The sequence below is a fragment of the Diceros bicornis genome, chromosome 13 (assembly GCF_020826845.1).
Source record: "Diceros bicornis minor isolate mBicDic1 chromosome 13, mDicBic1.mat.cur, whole genome shotgun sequence".
NCBI lineage: Eukaryota > Metazoa > Chordata > Mammalia > Perissodactyla > Rhinocerotidae > Diceros > Diceros bicornis.
This window is the reverse complement of record NC_080752.1, coordinates 34,688,710-34,711,159: the sequence shown is the minus strand read 5'-3', so window position 1 is coordinate 34,711,159 and position 22,450 is coordinate 34,688,710. Positions and strand designations below refer to the sequence as shown.

The 22,450-nt window shown below is 46.7% G+C and overlaps 1 protein-coding gene and 1 long non-coding RNA gene across 5 annotated transcripts in view; both read right to left on the bottom strand.

Annotated features, from left to right (window-relative positions):
- Positions 1-3,056: 3,056 nt before the first annotated feature.
- On the bottom strand, positions 3,057-13,795 carry LOC131412870 (uncharacterized). Of its 4 annotated transcripts, none has more exons than XR_009221865.1 (3): positions 13,439-13,795; positions 8,012-8,134; positions 3,057-7,529 (listed from the first exon to the last, which is right to left on the bottom strand). It is a non-coding gene; the product is annotated as an uncharacterized LOC131412870 (long non-coding RNA). The 4 variants fall into 4 exon arrangements; XR_009221864.1 differs by lacking the exon at positions 13,439-13,795 and having other exon boundaries at positions 3,057-3,321; positions 5,531-7,529; positions 8,012-8,196; XR_009221862.1 differs by lacking the exon at positions 13,439-13,795 and having other exon boundaries at positions 3,057-5,799; positions 6,566-7,529; positions 8,012-8,196.
- A 6,646-nt stretch (positions 13,796-20,441) lies between these two features.
- PADI3 (peptidyl arginine deiminase 3) overlaps positions 20,442-22,450 on the bottom strand; it is a 31,838-nt gene continuing 29,829 nt past the window's right edge. Inside the window, exon 16 of the mRNA XM_058553024.1 lies at positions 20,442-21,446. Within this exon, the coding sequence (XP_058409007.1) occupies positions 21,213-21,446 (234 nt within the window). The 3' untranslated portion in view covers positions 20,442-21,212. The remainder of the gene's footprint in view (positions 21,447-22,450) is intronic.

The following is a 22,450-nucleotide window of genomic DNA, read 5'->3' as shown; positions in this document are numbered from 1 at the left end:
TTATTTCCTTCCATTTTTTTAATATATAGAATTTTTTATTTTATGTCTTACAGATTCTTTTCTGTTCTTGTATAATTTTTATTTATTTGTTTAAAAAATTTCCAGTTATTATTCCAAATTAATATTATTTTTCAAGTATAAAGATAAACTCCTCCCCACTGTTGACACAAAATAACCAATAACCATTCGATAGATAAAAGAAATAAGGTGAGTTTTACTTGAGCCAGAGTGAGGATTATAACCCAGGAAGGCCTAAGAAAGCGTTCTGGAAAAGCATGGTTTTCAGTACAGTCATATATCTTTTTAGAACAAAGAATATACATTAAACATGCCGAGGATAGGATACGAATTCATCAAAGTTTCAAAGACGTATTCAGTTGCAAATTAGCAGATCAACATGACACTGACCTCGGGAAAGGGACTAATCCAGGCATTACCAATAGGGTGTAGAAGGAGAAGTATGCATTGTTATCTTAAGAGAGTGCATTCTTTACTTTAATGGTTAAGCAGATGTACAATGTATGTTTGATAGGCCATAAGTCAGGCTTCTCTAGTTCAAGCTAAATCAGTTTTGAACCCAAATACTTACCCGATATACCTCACCATGTGAAAATCTCTTGTCATTTTCTCCTTTTGATCAATAATTTTTTGATACAAAGCATTGCTGATCAAAATATTGTCCCTTGGTGCCAAGATCGTTGCTGCCTGCCCTGGGTCCTCCATGTCTCTTGGTGGTAGGCTTTTATTTCATCGATTTGCCCCAGTTATCCACACTGGGGGGAAATAGTTGAATATAGTGGACAAGCATAGAGGTATCTCTTAACAGGGCAAGTGTTCCATAGGTTACGTAATTTGTCATTATTTTTAGATTATTGCACAAACATTGTACATGTGCTTTTACATAACTTCCTATAGTTACATTGTTTATAACAATTATAGAATAAATAATCCAATACTTGAAATGATTCACTTAAAAATGAATTCTTAGGCATAGTCTTAATCAGAAAATGAAATTCATTCAGGATTATGAGATCGATCAACCATCTCAAGGTGCTGAGCAGTTATTGCTCTAGCCTGCATGCCAGTCTTACAACATTGAGTAAAGAAAAAAGTAATTATGACTAATATTAGAATATTATGACTAATACAAGAATTCTAAGGAGTAATAGAAATAGGAATTGCGATGCAGATCGCAAAAGGGAGCCAGTACCGAAAGGGAGCCAACTAAACAAATCAAGACTAGGCACAGGGTTGATTTAGGGCATTCAGCTACCTTTTTATGTGCTTTAGCAGAGATGTCACAGTGGAAGATTCATCTGGTATAAAAACACAGCATTCAGGTTGAATGACTGCACAGGTACCACCTTGGGATGCAGTTAAAATATCTGAGGCCATTCTATTTTGAAGGACGGCCTTTCTCATAAAGACATTTCAGTATTTAATAAGGCTATTCCTGCCTGACTATCCCTAAGAGCTTGTTGAGTAAATTTAGTCAGGGCTTCTGTATGTAATATGACATCTTGTAGCCCCAAGGAAGGAATAAATATAGCTGCTGGGTGGCCATACCAGTGGAACACTGAATGAGCCCATCTGGCCTTAAAGAAAGGGAGATTGGCAACAGATGTTAGCTCAGTGTGACTTCTTCCCTGCATCCACGGGAAGCTCAGGGTGCAGTGTTTTAGCCATCCAGGCAGTAGCCAAGACCAGAAACTTGTTCCATATAACCACTGAGTTCCATTAGGAGCCGCCCAATAATTGCCCAGCCTTCAAGACCAGTCTATTTCAAACTAATCACTTTTTTTAAGTATGATAGTATTCTGAAAACCTTAAATGGAACAATTATAAAGAAGGTATACAGTTTAAGCATAACAAAGGTTTAAATAAGGATATATAAGGTTGGGAATACAGGCCTGGTTCAGAGTCTTGGGACAGCTGTCTACAACAGATGCCGTCGTCTTCTCATCCTGGTTTGGGGCTATTCGCATTGGTCAGTTGAAGTGGGGTATCACAAATAGGAACCGAAACCCACTCAGGCAGAGAAGCCGTTTTTAAACGAGAAATGTTAATCCATGTGTCTATGCCTTTTTTTTTTTTTTTTGAGGAAGATTGGCCTTGCACTAACATCTATTGCCAAACTTCCTCTTTTTTCTCCCCAAAGCCCCAGTGGATAGTTGTGTATCATAGTTGTAGAGTTGTAGCTCTTCTCTGTGGGATGCTGCCTCAGCATGGCTTGATGAGCTGCGAGTAGGTCCGCACCTGGGATCCGAACTGGCGAACCCCGTGCTGCCGAAGTGGAGTGTGTGAACTATGCCTTTTGATTCTGCAGTGCATGAATTGGTTAAAAGTACCTGGTATGGTCATTTCCAACAGAGCTGCAAAGAGTCTTTTATTTGATGCCTCTTCCAATAAATAAACTGTCCATGTTGTAGTTCATGATCTTTAAGGTCTTCATCTCCTGGGAGCTCTCTGGGAAAGGAATCAGCTACCAACCTTTCATTTCTTTTAAGCACCTCTGTGAGACCCTGACAACAATGTAATGTATCCCCCTTACGCAAAGTTGGTTCATACATTTCCTCATCTAATTGCATAGGCTGTCCTGCTATTATTTCAAAAGGAGACAGTTTGTTTACCAAAAGGTGTAGGTCCAAGATTAAGAAGTACTAGTCCAAGAGCTTTTGGCCATGAGAGATTAAATGCTTCTGAAAGTTTTGCCAACTGAGTTTCGACTGGACCATTAGTCAAATTGTTGCGCTATTGGCCAAACGTCACAAATAGATTTAATTATTTGTCTGGTGAAATGAGTTCCCTGGTCGCTGTGTAACTTGGTAGTTACACATTTCCTAAACAGGAATTATCCTTTCTAATAATTTACCTACTACTAAAGCTGTTGCTCTTCTGCAAGGAAGGGCCTGGACCCAATGTGAGAACACACAGATCATTGTGAAGATATTATGTCCTGGACATGGTGGCATTTGAACAAAGTTCAATTGCTATAACTCAAAGGGTCCCTTAGGAAGCAAAAAGTGACCTTGCGACCCATAGAGTATTTTCCCAGGGTTATGTTTAGGACATATAGTGTAACGAGCATATGCTTTATAAGTCACTGTGAGAGAAAGTTTCCAAAAATATTGGTTTCCCCAGAAAATCATCTTTTCAGGTTCCCAGTGGGCAATTGATATATATGCTGGAGCAGTGGCAATGGTGCGCCAATGGGCACTATGGTTGGGTATCAGGCTGGAACCACGTCTGTGTGGCGGTATCAAAAATTCTCCCTTTTTGTTGCCACCTTTGTTTCTCTTCTTCCATGGCAATTTCTTGAGGCTGTAGAAGGAAATCTTTCAGTGGGTTAGCAGGGTTAATAGAAAGTAATGGGCATTCTCAAGGCTGAACAGCATATCCAGCTTGATAACATCCTTGCTTATCGTTTAAGTAAGACCCATCTGTAAACCAAATTAGATAATAGAATGCAGTAGTAGTCTTTTCCTCTGGTGGTGTTAGAATCAAGGTAGCAAGGTTAAAATAGTGTATAATATTTACCTGTGCAATATAACCTAAGAAGGTTTATCATCATTTGCTTGACAATGCTTCCCATGCAATTTGGCATACCAAACAAGCCTAATTAATTCAGTATCTCCCTCTTTATAGGGAGAACAAATTTCTTTGAGAAGTCCCAAGGGCCCTCTGAAAATTCTCTAAGAAAAAAATTGTTTTTTTCCAAGTCAAAAGAAAGACTTCATTTGGGATCTGACTCTTTGGGGAAGCTTGTCAAAAATATCAAAAGGTTTATTTAAAACACTTAGTCAAACAAGATCAGGTGCTTGCTGATCTTGTGTCACTCTGAAACACTGGTCACTGTGAAATAATGCTTAGTTATCCATTTAACCAAAGTGACAACAGATGTTAAAGACAAACAGTTAAAAAAAAACCTTAGTTCTTTTAATAGAGGGATTTCAATCTTTTAGAACATAGGAAATTATTTTGATAAACCATAGAATTTCTGTCTTTTAGGTAGATTTACTCAAAGGTAAAGAAAAATCTGTTATAATCTCATTACCAAGAGCTGACTAAAAGTCCAGGAAGATTATCCTTTTAAGAAAGGGAAAACCAAATTCTAATTTTGCACCAGCTTACTTTTGATATTAAAACTCATTTACTTAATTAAACTTATTCCAATCTTAGCCAGCTTGACCACGCATAAAACTCTTTTCTCAACGTTCCCTTTTCACAAAACTTCTATAACTTGTTTTTACATTCAGAATTTGTCCTGAGTCTTCTTTTTTTTTTTTTCCTCCTACTTTAGGACAAATTTATCTTTCTTATCAAAACAAACAAAAATATTTACTTTACTTATACCTTCTTTACTGAAAACATACATCTTACTTTCCTTGACTACAAAGATGTTTTCCTTACTAATTTTTAGTAGCTTTAATCACATATATTAATTAGAATTCTTAACCCTTACAAACCTTAATTTTTATTGAAAATTCAGAAGTAAGCAATTATGAACTGTCTTTTATATTAGTGTAGGGGAGGAAGACAATTCCTCTACCCTCTAGGTCCTTCTGGTTGGTCTAAGAACTAAATTGACATGAGACAGATTAACAGGAGAAAATCAAACAAAGTTTAATAGCATGTATATATGGGAGAAACCCAGAAAAGCTGAGTAACTCATCAGAATGGCCTAGGTTGCCACCTTAAAAACCATCTTCAGCTAAAGACAAAGGAAGATGTTGGGGGTGAGGGGGGTCAGTTATTGGAAATTACCAGAAAAGCACAGTAAACAAGAGCAAGGTTATTATGCCTATTTAAGTCCTTGCTTTCCACATTGATGAGTTTCTAGAGATAAGGTCATCCCCCTCTTCCTGGTGCAGAGAGGGAGACACCTTTACAAATGGAGATTTCCCTTACAAATGGAAATATCTCTTACAGAGGGTAACTTCTACTTGGTTTTCAGAGCTTCTCCCATGTCTGTAGTTTTTTAAAAAATAACCAACCCAAAATAATCCTCATGCCAAAGAGACACATCTAGAGATGGCAAGTTCTGCTTCCCTATAACAGAATCCTAAATAAACATTTGTCTCTGTGTAGTATTACTTCCTTGTTTATTTTCCTAGAGGTAGAATTCCTAATATTTGATACTGCTTTTCAAAGGATTATCAAATCGTGTCTATACAAGCAATCCACAAGTCTGCTCACTTTGCCCTGGCCTTCCCAGCAGCTTTTGTTTTTGTTTTTGTTTCTGCTATTTTGATAGTGGTATTTTGTGCTTATTTGTTCCTAATGAGATTGATAAATGTTCCAGATGTTTGCCATCCAGTTGCTGACGTTGTTGTTGTTTTAGAGTAATTTTGATCAGGAGGGATGTCAGGGAGGGAAAGGGCCAGAGCCAGGAGCTGGGGCCCTGCAGGCAGCTGGTGAGCTCGCAAATTCATCACTCTGCTTTTTCTGGTTAGACTCTGAGTGCATATCTCCAGCAGCAACTTGGAAGTTTGGACCTGGAGCTACGTTAAAATAACATTGTCATACAAACCTGATCCTAGCTTGGGTTTAAAATAACACTGACGCCTCACATTCTCCCCAGCCAGGCTTGGGTGATGATCTTTTCCGGGATTTGTTGGTTCGGGGATTCACACCCAGCCAGGAAGCAGCGAGGCAGGGTTGGGTAAGGCTGTTGCAGAGGTCTTAGCAGAGCACGTCGGCGTGGCATCTGGCTCTTCTTCCCAGTGCTCCAGACGTCATTATGCATCCATCATTACTAGGGAGGGTTGCCCAGGCTTCTTTAGCTGCCACTCAAGGGCCCTGTGGGTTTAGCATGAACATGATGAGTCATGAGGATGCCCCACATCCTCTCTTTATAGTGTTCTTATCCTGCTTTTCATCAATCAGGGCTCTAATATCTGCAACAAACTATTTGTGCACTATCCTTCCATTCCATTTACTGAGAACTCGTTGTGTGCCAGGCCCTGTTCCCAGGTCTTAAGAATCCAGGCCTCAATTTTTCTAGGATGTTCTGATTTCAAGTGTGCTATCCCAACAGTGCTTCCTTAAGTACCTTTGTAAAGAGAATGTTCCAGTCCTGTTGTCTGTGTTCCCAACCAATAACACTGACTAGGGGATATTGAGCTCTGGGCAGACTCCAGGCTGGGCTGTTGACATGACCTCATGTGATCCTCACATCAACCCCACAAGGAAGGGATTATCACTCCGTCTTGTAGGCAAGGAAACTGAGGCTCAGAGAGGCCGAATGACCAGAACAAGATCTCACAACTGGTACTTAAAGAAGTTAGGACTTGAACCCAGGTCGAGCTGACTGCAAAGCCTTAACCGCAGGCTTTACTGGCCAACGGAGGGGGAGATAAAAGACCCCAGACTCTCCTGTCTTCTGATTTAGATTCATTCAACAGACATCTGCTGAGCACCCCTCTGTACCAGGCAGTGTGCCAGGCATTGGGGACACAAAAGATGGAAGGGTCCTTGTCCTCAAGGATCATGAAACAAAAGTCAAAGAAACAGAAGCAATAGGATGTATATCTATCTATTGTGAGATTTTAGAGAATTGGCTCACCCGCTTGCAGAGGCTGGTGAGTCCCAAATCTGCAGGGCAGGCAGGTGAGAGACCCAGGGAAGAGTTGATGCTGCAGCTTGAGCCCGAAGGCAGTCTGCTGAAGGAATTCCCTCTTCCTTGGAGGAGGTCGGTCTTTTTCTCCTAGGGCCTTCAACTGATTGAATGAGGCCCACCCACAGTATGGAGGGTGATCTGCTTTACTCAAAGTCTACTGATTTAAATGTTAATCTCTTCTAAAAATGCCTTCACAGCAACAGCCAGGCTGGTGTTTAGCCAAATATCTGGGCACCATGGCCTAGCCAAGTTGACACATAAAATTAACCATCGTAGAACACACAGTTCAGGACAGGTGTTCTTAACTCTTATGGGGTCACTTACCCTTTTGAGCATTTAAAGGAAGCAGTAGAGATGCCTTAGCTTTCTTTTCCTTGCAGATGGGGAAACTGAGGCTCAGGGAGGAGCTGTAACTGGCCTAAGGTTGTGGGCAAGTTGGTGCAGAACCATGACGGGAGCCTCCCTTCCTGACCTCCTGTGAGCGTTCTTCATCTTTTGGGGGTTTCCTAGTTTGGGATCTGCTAGAAGGAGATTCAGAGACAAGGGTTTATAGTGCAAGTAGTTTATTTGAGGGGTGCAGGGTACACTGGGACGGGGGGGGAAGTGAGCAGGGAAGAAGCCAGTGAAGGATGTGTTAGTGAGCTGGTTACCATGGTTACCACTTGTGGATAACTGGAACTTCACACACTGGGGAGCTAAGGAAAGTGATGTGGCACTCGTGCCCCAGCGCTGGCCCATCACAGGAGCAGGGGAGCTGGGCCATCTATACACCCACTCCCATCAGTCGCTGGCTGAGGCTGCTCCTGGCGGCATTCGTTCCCTGGTACTTTGGTCAGCAGGCTCTGGTGGCCAGTGGAAGCCTGGAGCAAAGAGTGCAGGCGCTGGCACTCGGAGGCCGGATCTCTGCGAACTGAAGAGAGAGGGGATGAGGGGGCACTGACAGCATCTGCTACAGGAGGGAAGGGGTGTCCCCACCTCTTCAAGGAGCAGAGGACAGCTGGGGACACATTCCCCCTGAAAAATGCACATGGAACATTTTGCTTACAGTTTAATGGGTTCGTGGGCCCTTGGAGCCTACTTGGGGACCCTGGTTTAAGACCTCTATCTCCCGTGACCCTTCCTCTTTCCCTCAAGCCCACTGCCCCCCACCCCCCCACACCCCCTCTACCCCCCACCAGCAGGAGATAGTCAAGGCTTTATTGACACAGGTGCCCTCCACCCACATGCGCTCAGGGACTTTTCCAGAGAGACGCAACTCAGTGATGGCATCATGGTCTGGTCACCAGCGTGTGGGCGCCCTCCTCTTCCCTGAGTTTCGGGGCTCTGGAGAGGCTGGCCCCTGGCAGAGCACCCCCAGCGGCCCTCCCTGAAGCTTGGCATATCGTCTGCTACCTGTCTGCTCGAGGCGGGGATCTCCTCTCCTTCTGGCCAGTGTGAGCTGTGTTGATTGATGAGCTTGGTCCACTCACGCATGCATTCTGTGGCTGCGTTTATATCTGTGTGCATTTCTTTAAACTGCAAAATACATCATGCATATGGAGGATTGTGTAAACGTACGATCAATTTAAGGAACAACACCCCCAGGTCAAGAAATAGCAAGTCCCAACTCTGAAGCTGTTTGGGGACTCCTCCCTCACTACAACCGCCCCCCTCCCCCCCGAACTAGCAATTACGCAAACTCTTACAATCATCGTTCCCTTGCTTTTCTTTCTTTATGGTTTTTACTTTATTGTTTAGTTTTGCCTGCTTTTGGACTTTATGTAAATGGAAGCACACTTTGTGACTTGCTTCGTTCACTCCACATTATGTTTATGAAATTCATCCATGTTGCTGTGTGAGCCATAAGTGGTCCATCTTCATTGCTCTCTAATATTCCATCATATGAATATACTACATTTTAGTTATCTGACCTACCACCAATGGGCATTGTTTCCAGTTTTTGGATAATTTGACTAATGCTGCTGTGAATATTCATGTCTATTGGGGAGCAAAGGCAAGAGTTTCCCTAGTACATACCTAAGAGTCACATTTCTGACTTTTTCAACTTACGGGGTAGTTACAAACTATTTTTCAGGTGGTTGTACCAATTTATCCTCATCAGTGATTTATGAGGGTTCCAGTTTTTCCATACCCTTGCTAACAGTTCTACTTTATGTGTGTATTTATTTTTGCCTATCTGGTGAGCGTGTAATAGTATACCACTGTGGTTTTCATCTGAATTTCCCTGATTACTAATGAGGTTGAATATCTTTTCTCTGTTTATTAGAAATCTATTTATTTCGTGAAGGGCCTATGCATAGTTTTATCTTATTTTTCTACGAGATTGTTTTTCTTTTTCTTATTTTTATTGAATGGTAGGAGATGTTTATATTTCCTCGATACTGGTCTACAAAGAACAAAACAATAAAGGAAAGGAATGATAAATCTAGCTATATTAAAATTAAGAACTTCTATTTATTAAAAGACAGATTATGAGAGTGAAAGGATAAACCACAAAATAGGAGAAAACACGTTTGTAATACAAGTAAATGACGACAGACTAGCATCTAGGGTTTATAAACAACTTCTTCCACACAATAATAAAACGTCTGGCCCTCTGTTCTGTGTATATGTGTTGATTAATGATGGGGATACGTTCTGAGAAATGCATCAAATCACAAGGTGATTTTGTCCTTGTGCAAACATCATAGAGAGTATTTACACAAACCTGGATGGTATAGCCTACTACACACCTGGGTCGTATGGTACTAATCTTATGGGACTGCCGTCGTATATGCGGTCCATTGTTGACCAAAACGTCGTTATGCGGCGCATGATTGTAACTGGTCTATTAGTCTGTTTCTGCATTGTCTTCATTACTATAGTTTTCTAATAAGTCTTAAAACCTGGTAGAGCAAGTTCTCTCACCTTTTCCTGTTAAAGAGTGACTTAGCTGTTCTTGGCTCTTAACACTTCCATATAAATTTTAGAATCAGCTTATAAGTTCTATAGACATACATACACTCACACAATCTGTAGTGATTTTAATTGCATTTGCATTAATTTACAGATCTTGGGGAGAATTGACATCTTTTCAATATTGAGCTTTCAATCTTTGAACGTGGTATCTCTTTCCATCAGTTTAGATCTTCTCTCACGTTTTTCAGTACCGTTATATAGAATACTCCATAAAGGTTTGCACATATTTTGTTAGATTTGCTCATTGTTGTTTTTTTTTTTTACTTTTATTGCTACTCTAAGTGGTGTATTTAAATTTTTCACTTTCTATTTGCTGTTGGTATAGAGAAATATGATTGATTTTTGTGTATTGGTTTTAAGTGATAATCTTGCTAAACCCTCGTTGATTCTTATAGCTTGTAGATTCATTTAGATTTTCAACATGCATAATCCTTCCTTTCCAATCCTTAAAGCTATCATTTCTTTGTCTTGCTTTACTGCACTGCATGAACTTTCTGTTCAATGCTGAATAAACGTGATGATAGTGGGCATGCTTGTCTTGTTCTGATCCTAGAGGAATGGTGTTAACATTCCATCATTAAGTACAGTTTTTGATGTGGGTTTCTTGTGGATCAGTAATTGTCACACTCCAGCAGCACCAGGGTTACCTGGAGGGCTTGTTAAAATCCAGACTGCTGCCCCCACTCCGAGTTTCTCATTCAACAGGTATAGGTGAGGCCAGAGGGTTTTCATTTTGGACAAGTTCCCTGGCAATGCTGATACACTTTGAGAACCATCATTGTAGATTTTCTTGATCAGGTTAAAGTTCCTTTCTATTCTCAGCTTAAGTTCTATTTTAAAATCATAAATGGAAATTTTATCAACTGTTTTTTCTGATTTATTGAGATTTGTGTAATTTTTTCTTCCATCTATTAACCTATTGAAGTGATTTTCTAAGGTGAAACTTGCATTCAGAGATCAATTTAATTTGGTCTGATATTGTATAATCTGATATTGCATGCTTTTTGAATGCAGTTTGCTAAGAGTTTTGCTGAGCATGTTTGTATATGGGTTCCTCGCTGCGTCTCTAGGCTCCCTTTCTCATGCTATTCTTGTCGAGTACAGATCCTAGCTCAGATTAGGCGCTAAACAATGGAAGCTACTGCAGTGATTATTATGCCCTTTTAATTGTACTTATCGTGTCATATTCCATTGTCTGTTTGCCTTGCTTCCCTGCTAATCTGTGAGCTTCCTAAATGTAGGATCCACATCTGCTCATTCACTGCTGTATCCCCAGAATCTACCACTGAGCTGGACACATTGTAGGGATCATTATGCCCAAGTAAAATAGGGCTGAGAGTTAAATAGCTGCCTTGGAGAGGATGAATAAGGCACTAATCCTGTGTGTGTGTTGGGGTGGGTGGGGGAATGGAAAGTAAAGAAATGAACTTCTGCTGGGTGCTCACTCTCTGCCAGGCACCGATCTAGTCCTCAAATAATCTGGGAAGGTAAATATCACTCATATTTTACATGTGAGCAAACAGAGTCACAGGAAATCTCAGCCCCAGGAAATCTCTCATCAAATTTGCTGCTGCACGTGGTTGAGGACACTGACCCCTCCGTGTCCTTATAAAGGTCCACATGTGGTGGGAATCCTTTGGCACGCTGCCTTCCTTCTGATAATGAGAATTAGATGGCTGATTCTAGTTCTCTTCTTTGCATGGGCTGCTGGGAAGCTCAGATCCCAATTCTGAGCTTAACCACACTCGCTAATTTGGTCCTCATGGTCATATATCTGTTTGTCCTTTCCTATGGCCTTTATTTCCTAGATTTTTCCTGCTTTAGTGTGTTTATTTTTCTTTACTTCTTAATCATCAGTTTGATGAATGTTTTTTTATTATGAGTGGCCTCAAATCCCTTCAGGAATGTGTCAAGGGAATAAAAAAATAGAAAATAAGTCAACATAATGACTGAGCTGTCCAGTGCCCTCTTGGGTAGTGTTACTCACATAAAAACTCATTTCTGAGTGATGCCCTGCCCAGCTCTGCTCAAGTCACTGCTTGCCGGAGCCTGGAAACTGCCAGGGGCGGCCATAATTTCCGTAATTGAGATGTTTCAGGTTAAGATAATTAACATGGAGATGCAGTTTCTCAGGATGCTGAGACTCATTTAAAGACCCAAGAGGGGTTCAAAAAAAAAAACTACGAAACTAACTTTAATGTTGGCCTTAAACTCTTCGAAGACGGTATTGCTTCAGAGAGTCGGCCTACAGTGGTTTCTTTACACCCGCTGGGCCATGGCACACACATCTGTTGAGTGCTCCCACAGACAACGCTCACCCTGAGTTTTCGAGTGTGCATTCCTTTCTAGGAACTCCAAGGGTGACTCCTGCCCCCTGATGTCCCATCAGGAGCCATCTCAAATCCTCACCACCAACAACATAAGAAAATGTTGGGAACCAGGAGACCCAAGTCTGGTGCCCAGAACTGGGGTGGCTCACTTGGGGGAATAGGGAACCCAGACCCTCTCCCACCCTGGGCCTCGCACAAACTTGCCCACTGCTTGTTTCAGCTTCAAGTCGTAGGGGAGTGGCTGCTGGCACAGTGAGGTGGGCAAACGGGAGACACCACAGCCAACCTCCCGGGGGCAGAAGGTGCTGTACCCACTGTGTCAACCAAGGCTCTACTGTAGCCATATGTCTTATGTGTCCACAAGAAGCTTTAACTTAAAAATATGTTTATCCTCAGGAAAAAGTGGGTAAGAGACCCCTTAGGTCGCAGCACAGAAAAATTGAGTCTTCAGAGCCAAGCGCATCTGTCTTTTTAGCTTACTCGGGTGAGTTGCTTTAAGTTCTGTCCTTCCCTGTCACAGCTGCAGTTTGCTGAGTGCGGGGCACTATGTCAAACACCTGCCTGGACCATCTCTTACACTGCTCCTAACACCGGAGACAGGTACTCTTACTATCCCATTTTACCAATGAGGAAAGTAAAGTAAAGTTCAGACAGGTTAAGTCACCTGTCCAAGGTCACACAGCTGAAGGGGCAAAGCCAGGAAGCACACCCTGGTGCCTGGCCCCAGAGCCCATGCTCTGAACTGTGCTACAGCCATGGCCACTTATCGCGCGGGTATGTAGTACGTGCTCGATAAACATCTAGTGAATTAGATGAAAGTGGGTTTGAGAGTTGGCGCCTGGCTCCTCTCCCCATGAAGGATGTAAATTATGTTAAAAATTTAATATGTTAACACCTTAAGGGGCAGTTGGGGCGAGTCTTCTATGAATAGAGTCTATCGATCCCAACTGACCCTGTTCGCGGAAGACTCACCCTAAACTGTTCAGAGAAAATTGAGAACAAGGGAGTGCTACAGAGGGATAAGTTTGGGAGGGTCGGGGTGGAGGGGGGCCAGGTGGGGACATGTGTGTGCACCTTGATAGCTGTTTCGCGCCGTAGCAATTCGCGCCATAAAATGTAACTGTCTGAATGTTTTGAATTAACCAATCATGTAAAACCACGCCAACCTTTTCCCGCTTTATGCTCCCAAATCCTATAAAAGAACTTGCCCCCTAAGGCTCGGGGTCGACCCCTCTGTCTCCTGCGAGGGACACGAGTCGACCCGGAGCTCCGCTCAATAAACCTCTTGCGTTTGCATCAAGTTCGGCCTTCTGTGTCTGTGGGCCCGCGTCATCCCGAGACCTGGTGAGTTGGGATTTCCCTCCCCTTCCCCTTGGGAATCCAACACCCATCTGCAGAGTCTCGCTCACAAGCAACGGGCAGGTCCAGGTTGGCAGATAAACCTCAACCTAGTTCCGTGTTGACACACCAGTTGCTTCATCACCACAAGGAGGGAAGCAGGAAAGACAGAAAGAGACACTTCTGCAAGCACCTCCGTCCGTCTCCAGGCCCTTAACGAGGGCTTCTGTCTGCTCACACTGGAGAAAGCGTTGACCCACTCGTCGCTCTCCGGGAAACTGTACTCACTCTGGCTCGCCATCAGCCGGCGGGACACAGCACCGCAGCCTGGATGGGCCTGGGAGTGGGGCGAGGGAGCAGACAGAGAGGAAGCTGCAGGGGGCCGGGCACTATATGGCCACAACGATGAGAAGAAGGCCAACTCTAAATCCTAAGGGTGGGACAGCACGGAGCAGATAGAAGTGCAACGAGCTGAAAACTAAAGGGTGGGCCCTGGGACGCCTCCTCAGTGACAGGTTTTCTCCTGGCGCACTCTCTCTCTCCTCTGGGCTGGAGGTGGCTAGTAGTCAGCAAGGAACTCCTTCCCCCTCGTCGATAACGTGGACTTGACGCTGGGAGGCAGCTGCCCAGCCGAGAAGCACATTTCCCGGAATCCCTTGCGGATTCTGAGTTCTCACTGTTCGCCTGGAAATGGACGTGATGAGTGTCCCTTCTGGCCCGAGGCGGATCAGAAGCAGGTGTGCTTTCTCCACCCTCTCTCTTCTCTTTTCTGCAGGCTCACGGTCAACGCCCAGGGTGACCTTGGAAATCATACGTGGAAGACGGCAGAGCCTCCGTCAGCTTGGATCCCTGCGTGACTGTGTGTAGCAGAGCTCGCCCACTTCACCAACGCACACACCCACTTACCGTTCAGACCCGAACCACCTTAGACTGTTGGTGTGAGCAAGCAATGCACACGTATTGTGTCTGACCCATTATACACTTTAGAGTCTATTTGTTAGAGCCGAGAGCCTACCTGAATGAATGCTTCCTCCCAAGCTGGTCCTTTCCATTTTTCTCCACAGCACTGGCATTCTCCTGGTTAATAAAGCCAGACACCTTCTAGAAATGTGTTCTAAAGAGGCTCATGAATGTACACACCAGGAAACATCTCCAAGAATGGTGATAGTGGCATTGTTTGTTATAGCAAAAAATGGAAACAACTCAAGACCCATTGACAGAAAAATGTATAAATACAGTGTGTATCATAAATTCCATTCATAAAATGGAATATTACATAGCAATGAAAAGGAATGAATTCTGGCCGCATGCACCATGAATGAATCTCACCACTGCAGTGTTGAATGAAACAAGCAAGTCACAGAATAACACAATGTACATGGTTCCATGTATATAAATTCTAAAAACAGGGAAAACTAAACGGTAGGTAGTTCAGAGATACTGACATATGTGGTACAATTATAAAGAGGAGCAGAGTAATAATGAACACGAAATTCAGATTCATGAGATCCCTGGGTGTGGGAGAGGAGTGGGAAGGGTCACCCTGGGACTGCAGAGGGGTTTGGAATGTTCTCTTTTTTAAAGAAAGTTATGCTGAGCACACAGGTTCTCATTTCCTAATTATCCTTTAAATCATTCAGAAACATTATAAAAATGTTTTTGTACCCATGATCTCCTTCATAATAAATCAATAAGTAAACGCATTTGGAAGCCTGGCGGTCACTCCTGACTCTGCCTCTCCCGACTCCCATGTCCTGGCCATCAGCCAGCTTGTTCCCTCTGGTTTCCACAAGAATGGTGAATTGAACACACTCACTTCTCTCTGGCTGAACTAGCACGTGGCCTTCTGACTTGTGTCTTTGCTCCCAACCCCTTCCTCACAGCGAAAACCTAAGCTGTTCCCCACGTAGAGCATTCTTAAAAAATTGTAGATCAAATCACGCGACACTCTTCTTGGAGGGCTTTCCATGGCGTCGAAGTGACAACCATGCTCAACACTGTGGCTTCCCAGACCCCAGAGACGGGACTTGCCTTCCCTTCCACCATCATCCCATGTCACTCCGCTGGCTCCCTACACTCCCCCCACAGGCCAGGTTCCGGAACACGTCACGCCGGTCCCCACTCAGGGCTTTGCACTAGCTGCTCTCTCCACCCTGACTCCTTCCCATCCTCCCACCCCAGTCTGAGCCGTCACCCCTCAGAGGCCTTCCCGCCCACTAGTCTAAGGCAGGTCCCACATGCCCTGTTTGTTTCCTTCATGATCCAAGTGTTATTTGGGGCTGGGTGACTTCATTGTCTGTTTCATACACCAGCCTGTGGGCTCCGTGGAGGAAGGGTCCTCCATCGTGGTCTCTATTGTGAGAAGGGCTATTTTCCCAGTACACTCTCTCCAAAACTTCAACTTGTACCTGTTCTTTGACTTCCAAGTGTGGCCTGTCTGTGCCCCAAAGCACAGCTCATTTTATTAAAAAAAAAAAAAAAAGCACTTTTATACATATACATGCTATATGTAATTAAAATAATTAAATCACACATATGGCCAAGTCACACTCTCTTTTTAGGGGCTTTTTAATCCTTTATTTGCCTGCTGGGCTCCTTTCTCCACCTGCCACACCCACGTTAACAATCTAGTATGTATCCGTCTGTATTTTTTCCCATGGTCAAATAATCATAAATACGCACGCGCACGCGCACACATGTGCGCACACACACTGGGGCGGGGCTTGGAGGTCATGGTGATTGTAGTGACATCCATATTATACACACTATTTTGCATCTTGTCTTTCTCACTCAACAACACCCTGTAGAAATCCCTCCAAGTCAGTTGGGATATTTCCTGCTTATTCTTGTTAAATGACAATGTAATAGTCCAAGGTGTGGAATATACCAGAATGTGTTCAAAGACACCCTCTAGATAAACGTTCACTTTGTGTCCAGACGTTTTCCACAATGAATGGGAAATCATTGGGATTTTTAGCCCAGGTGTGCATCAGACCCACCTGGGCAGCTTTACAACATACAGATGCCCAGGCCCAGGGATTTGGCCTTTGGAGGAGGCCTGGCTGGGGGTGGGGGCAGGAATCTGTATTTTTAATGACTCTTCCAAGAAATCTTGTATCCACTCTGTTTAAGAACCACTGGCCCAGCAAGAAAATTTGAATGTAGCAGGAAGTGTCCGCTTGTTGGAGGTGCCAAGTGGCTACCACAAAACGGAGACCACAGGCCCCTGAAATTGCTGATTTGGGGTGGGGGAAGGGAGAGAAGGGCAGGGATGCTGAGAAGGACAACATGGCATGGGTCACCCACGCTCTACCCTGGCTGCACGTCAGAATCACCAGGCAGCTTTGTGCAACATCCCAAGGTCCAGACAGAATCTCCGAGGGTGGAGACCTTGCTCTGCTAGTTTGCAAAAGCCTTCCAGGCATTTCTAATGAACACACTGGCATGGCTGGTTAAGAACCCAGGCTGTGGAGGTCACCAGGCTAGTCTCCCCCACTTAATGGCTCTGTGACCCAGGCAAGTTCCTTCATTTCTCTGTGCCTCAGTTTCCTCATCCATAAAGTGAGGGTCATAATAGTAAATACCGGTTAGCTCGTTGTGAACAGCAAATGAGGTGACGCGTGTAAACCGTCTGGCACGCGCCCAGCACGTCACTCAGGCTCACCATCATTATGCTGTGGAAGATGTGGGGTGACACGGATTCTGCAGGAAATGGTGGTTCCCATTGACTCTGTCCAGTCGTCCAGAATTCCCTTCCGGCCCTCCTTCCCTGGAGCCGCAGCTGTCCCAGGCTGACACTCCCGCCCTTCGGGGCTGCCGGCTGGGGTGCAGGAGGCCACAGGGTTGGGTAACCCCCCGCCAAGGCCCTGCAGTCACTTATTCCCCATTCTGAGTACAGCATGAGTCAGGCGGCCCAGCGCCGCCCAGAGCCGTGGATCCCACAGGAAAGGCAGGCCCTCGGCTCCTGTCTGGGCTGGAGCCTTCCCTCGGCCAGTCCCACGCAGCTGAGCCTAGCAGGACATGATCTGAGAGTTGCCAGACCAGCCCTCTCTTCCCTTCCCCCCACATCCGGCCTCTGGGTCTCAGAAGGTCCTGGTCCTCTGTCAGAATGCAGGAGTTAGGAGTGTGGATAGACAGCAGTCCCTTGGGGAGGATCTCGGGGAGGTTACACAACAAAGGCATCATTTACAGAGCGCTTCCTGTGTGCCGGGCCCTCTGCCGCTCAGCCCCTCACTTAACCCCATGCGGGCTCTGTGGGGCAGGCACAATTATCGTGCCCATTTTGCAGAGGAGGAAACTGAGACTCAGAGAGGTAGGTGCACGGCTGGGAAGCACCAGTGCAGCATCAGATCATCCCACTCTGAGGCACCCAGCCTTTCCATTGTGCCATTGCCCGGGGACGGTGGGTGTGGGCAGGGTGCCTGGGCGTGCTCTACCCTAGCAGGTCAGAGCCTCGGGAGGGGCCAAGGAGAGGGTGACATGCTCTGACGGGTGCATGGTAAGGCTATGGGAAAACAGGCCTCCTCCTCATTCACTCCATGCCCTACCCCAACTATCCTAGTCTTTTCATCCTGTCTGTGCTGCAAGCACTCTTCTACCTCCGGGCCTTTGCACGGCAGCTCCCAATACCTGGAAGCTTGTTCCCCTGCTTGCCCACAGCTCGGGGTCATCCTTCAGTCTCGGCCCAAGCACCACCTCCTCTGGGAGGTGAAGGTTATCCTGTGAAGCTGATCCCCGTCCCCTTTATTCTCCGGCCCTTACCTTCTCCACTTCATGGCACTCACCGTAATTTTTGGTTACTCGTGTTTCTTTACTTGCTACCTCCCTAGATATAAACTCTTGTGTTAGAGACTTTGCCTGGCAAACAGGAGATTCTCACTGAATATTTTGTGAATGAATGAATGAGGAATCAATAGAGGGGGCTGAAGAAGCTTTTGCTGGAGTGTAAATAGCTGGCCCAGCCTAGCAGCCTTCAGGCTCCCTTGGGCCCCCATCCTGACCTTCCCAGGGTCAAGGCTGACCAGTGTGTTAGAGGAACCACAGTATGGGTTGGGGGGAGAGCGAGTTCCCTCAGAAGAGCCTAGGCCTCATCCCGGGGGGGTTCCAGGCCTGAGAACCAGGCCCTGGAAGGGACTAGGCAGTGCACCACAGGCAGCTATCTGGGAAGGCAGTGGCCAGTGGGGTGACCCTTGACCCCAGGCTTGATGAGGCAGCCCCCAGTGCTATTAGGAGCCACCCAGCCCACACTCACGGGATCACAGGTCTCAGCCCAGTGTCACTGAGGGTCCGGGACTGAGCGCTGGCCCTGGAGGGAGGGCCCATTGATGGCATCTTTCTCCTGCTGGCTCTGTGACACTTGTCAAGAGGCCTGAGCCGGATTTCAGAGGGGGCAGCTGTGGTCCAGCTCACGGAGGCCAGAAAGCCTAGCAGGGGCCTAGCTGGCTGTGGAAGGCAGAATAATGGCCCCCCAAAATGCCCACATCCTCATCCCCAGAACCTGTGAATACATTACTTTATGTGACCCAGGGGAGTCAAGGTTGCAAATCCACTGACCCAGAGATCGTAGAGTAGCCTGGCTCATCCAGGTGGGCCCAGTGGAATCACAAGGGTCCTTATAAGTGGGAGAAGGAGGCAGAAGAGTCAGAGAAATATTTGAAGATACTATGCGGCTGGCTCTGAACATGGAGGAATGGGCCACGAGCCAAGGAATGCAGGATCCTCCTAGAAGCTGGAAGGGCAGGAGAACAGACTCTCCCGTGGAGCTTCTAGAAGATACACAGCTCTCTGACGCCCCGACTTTAGCCCAGTGGAACCCATTTCAGACTTCTGACCTCCCGAACAGTAAGATAATAAGCATGAGTTGTTTTCAGCCACGAAGTTTGTGGTAGTTTGTCACGGCAGCAGTAGGAAATGAACACACTGGCTATCGCCTTTGCAGTGCAGACAAGTGAACGTCCTTTTCAGTGGCCCAAACGAGGATTTATTTTGATTCCTCCGTATTGGGGTTAGGTTCCTAGGGCTGCCCAGTTGGCCCACCCACACCCACCCGGAGCACAGGAGGCAAACTTGAGATGCGAGAGGTTTCCAGGGCTTTCTGCTGGGTCCTCCCAGAGCCCCGTGGCCAATCCCAGAGCATCCCAATTTAGGCACTTGCCTTCTAGAGAGTCACATTCCCCAACTCAAGTCCTCTCAAAAAAATATGATTTCCTCAGCATCCTCATTTGTCCTAGCTTCCCTTGGAGGTGGGCTTATTCCATCAAAATCTGGTCATGTGAGGGCATTGGGGGTCTGTTCCAGAGAATCTAAGTAAACCGTAGTGAGGAGGGGACGTTGAGGGAAGGCTGTAGCATCTTCCATAACCACCCAGAAGCCACCCATCCCCAGGGCCAGCTTGAGTTTTTTCTGTGTTTTACACCTCCAGAGAGGATAAGAGGGCTGGAAGGGACGAGCAGAGGCTGTGATTGCCTGGGCTCTGTAGCAAGCCTACCTGGCCTTTTATGGGGCATCGTGGCTTCCGCGTGTTACGAAGGAGGATGCTGCTAAGCGCACACAGCAGGCCTCCCCATGCTCCACACACTCTGGCCTCCCCCATTGCGACACTCACAATGCAACCTTCCGGCCACAGCCCAGACCCTCACCCTGCCGTGCCCGCTTGGTCCTGGCAGCCTGACATTTGACCCCTGGGCTTGCATTTATGCATCAATATCATCGCAACTGTCCGTGGCAGCCCTAAGTCATCCTGTGGGGAAGACGGAGCAACCTCACAGTCTTACCAAAATCTGGGCTTGTCAGTCCCAACTTCTGCGGGGGCCAGACAGGCAAATGCTTCAGCTGCAAGAAACTCCTCTGTTCTTGTTGTCATGTCCTAAGCCCAAAGAAGGGCCAGAATTAGACTCACACTATTTATGTTTCTGTAGATTTATTAGCCAGTGATGGAAACACAGCTGGACCCATAGAGAACACACATGTGACACACATCTGGAGAAAACACCCCCCACCTCCCCTGCACTCAGAATGGTTCACTCCCAGAGTGGTCTCCTTGTGAGCTGTCTCGGCCCTGTCTCCTGAGGCACAGCAGGATGTGGAAACATCCACCAGAGGTCAACAGAAACCCAGGCCTGATTCTCTCAGGGTCTCCCCTCCTGCAGAGAGACGCCCCAGGGCCAGGGGAGCACCCGATGCATCACGAAGGACAGTTCTCAACTGTGCAAGCTTTCCAATCTCCAGAATTTCCCCGGATATTTTCATCTCCAAGAAATTCCAGGAGGTTTTGGGACAAAGCCGGATTTCTTAATGTTACATGATGGGGCATTTATAGGGCTCCTTCAACACACATCTAGAAGCAGCAACTGTGTGAAAGCTCATGCTGGGCACTGGGCGGGGGACAGAGTCCCCCATCTGGTCAGGAGCTTGGCAGGTGGAATGCTGGTCCCACCTTGATCTACATGGACCCCGGCTCCTTCCCTGTGGGGGCAGCTATGGCGGAATCTCTCCTGCCCTGTGTGGAGGGATCTGACTTGAGGGCTGTTCCCCTGCCGAGCGAGAAGCAACCAGACCAAAGCAGAATTGCGGGTCCTTCCTCCATTAGGACACACAGGCCAAGGTGGCAGATGAGATTCATGGATGTTTCCAGGCCCCAAATTGAATTAGGCCCCAAATGGAGGATTTGGGGGTGGGAAGTGGGATGTTTGGAGGAGTCCCTGTAGGTCATGCTGATCCACAGGAGAGGCCACAAGAAATGAGGTCATTCTTCTTGGGAGGCCAAGAGGAATCAAGTCTGACAACCAAGCGGGTTACAGGTGAGGCATGAACACTTCTAGGGAAAGGGCGTCTGAGAGGGATGGTCACCCTGAGTGTTCCATCTGGAACCTTGGGGTCTCCTGACGCTATTGTTCAGGGCCTGTCTCCGTCTCCATCACCCAGGCCGACGTCCCACCCAGGGGGAGAGGAGGCGGGTGGGGACAGGCTCAGGGCACCATGTTCCACCACTTGAAGGAGAAGGGCTGCCGGCGCACATTGGTGCCGCAGTGCACCTCCCCGTGCAGCATGTGGTACGGGGTGAAGTCGTCGATGAAGGTGCAGCGGAGGCCCAGCGGCTCCAGCAGGGACCGCACCTTCTCCTCCAGGCAGCAGCGGCCGTCGATGACGGGCCCGAAGGGCTTGGGGATGCCCAGGTGTTTCCCCAGCACCAGCATGTTCACCTGCAAAGAAGTGGGTGCCCAAGGCAGAGTCAGCACTTCATCATGGCTTCCACCCCAGCACCTCACTACACCTGCCGGGACCTGGGTTTGTCTTTTAGGCAGGCTTGAAAATAGCTACTGGCCCTTTCGTGCAGTGGGAGAGGAACTTGGTCTGGTAAGAACTCTAGCCAGCATTCCCATGGGAGCATCTGCAGAGCTCACAATGACAACCTATTTTTCTGGTGACTGCCCTCCGTACTGATGGATTGTGGTGGCTGCCATGTTTGTGTGACAGAATCCCAACCTCCTAGGCTGTGGCTGATCAGACCAGGGTAGGCATCTGACCCAAGCTGGACCAATCAGATTCTCTCTCTCGGGTATTTGAAGTTGACATGGTGGTGGAGTTGAGTCAATCTCCGCCTGTGTCTATGTGTGGCCACGTTCATATTCATCCCCAGGGACAGAGAAGCAAAGGAAGCCAAGCTGGGGGAGGGAGGAAGGGGGAGGGGATGAGCGATGTAGACATAGAGACAAGAGATGTTCCAGGCTCTCCCGACGCCCCCACAGCAGCCGCCCCTGCCCTCGGCTTTCACGGTGTGCCTGTATTAAATATCCCGCTCTCACTGAAGCCAGCTTGGGTGGCCCTCTGTTTCCCGCGAACACAAGACCCTGGACCAATGCACAAGCTTTTGGGGGCACGCATAACTGCAAGGCCTCCTTAAAGATGCAGGAAGGAAGGGGAATGACGAGAGGCTGTGCAAATGGGGAAATCAAGGAGGGCAAAACATTAGCCAGGAAGGGGAAGGAAAAAAGTGGGGGATGAAGCAATGGTGGTGTTGACAGGCTCCGGGCCAGGCTCTGATGATGAGCAAGTCAAGTTCCTCTGGAGGATAGAGGTGGAGAGGGCATGAAGTGGGGAGGGCATGAAGTGGGGGGGGGATGGAGGGGGTGGAGGGGAGCTGGGGGATCTACAGCAGTGCTACTCAAAGTGTGGTCCTCAGCAGCATCAGCGCCACCTGGGTGCC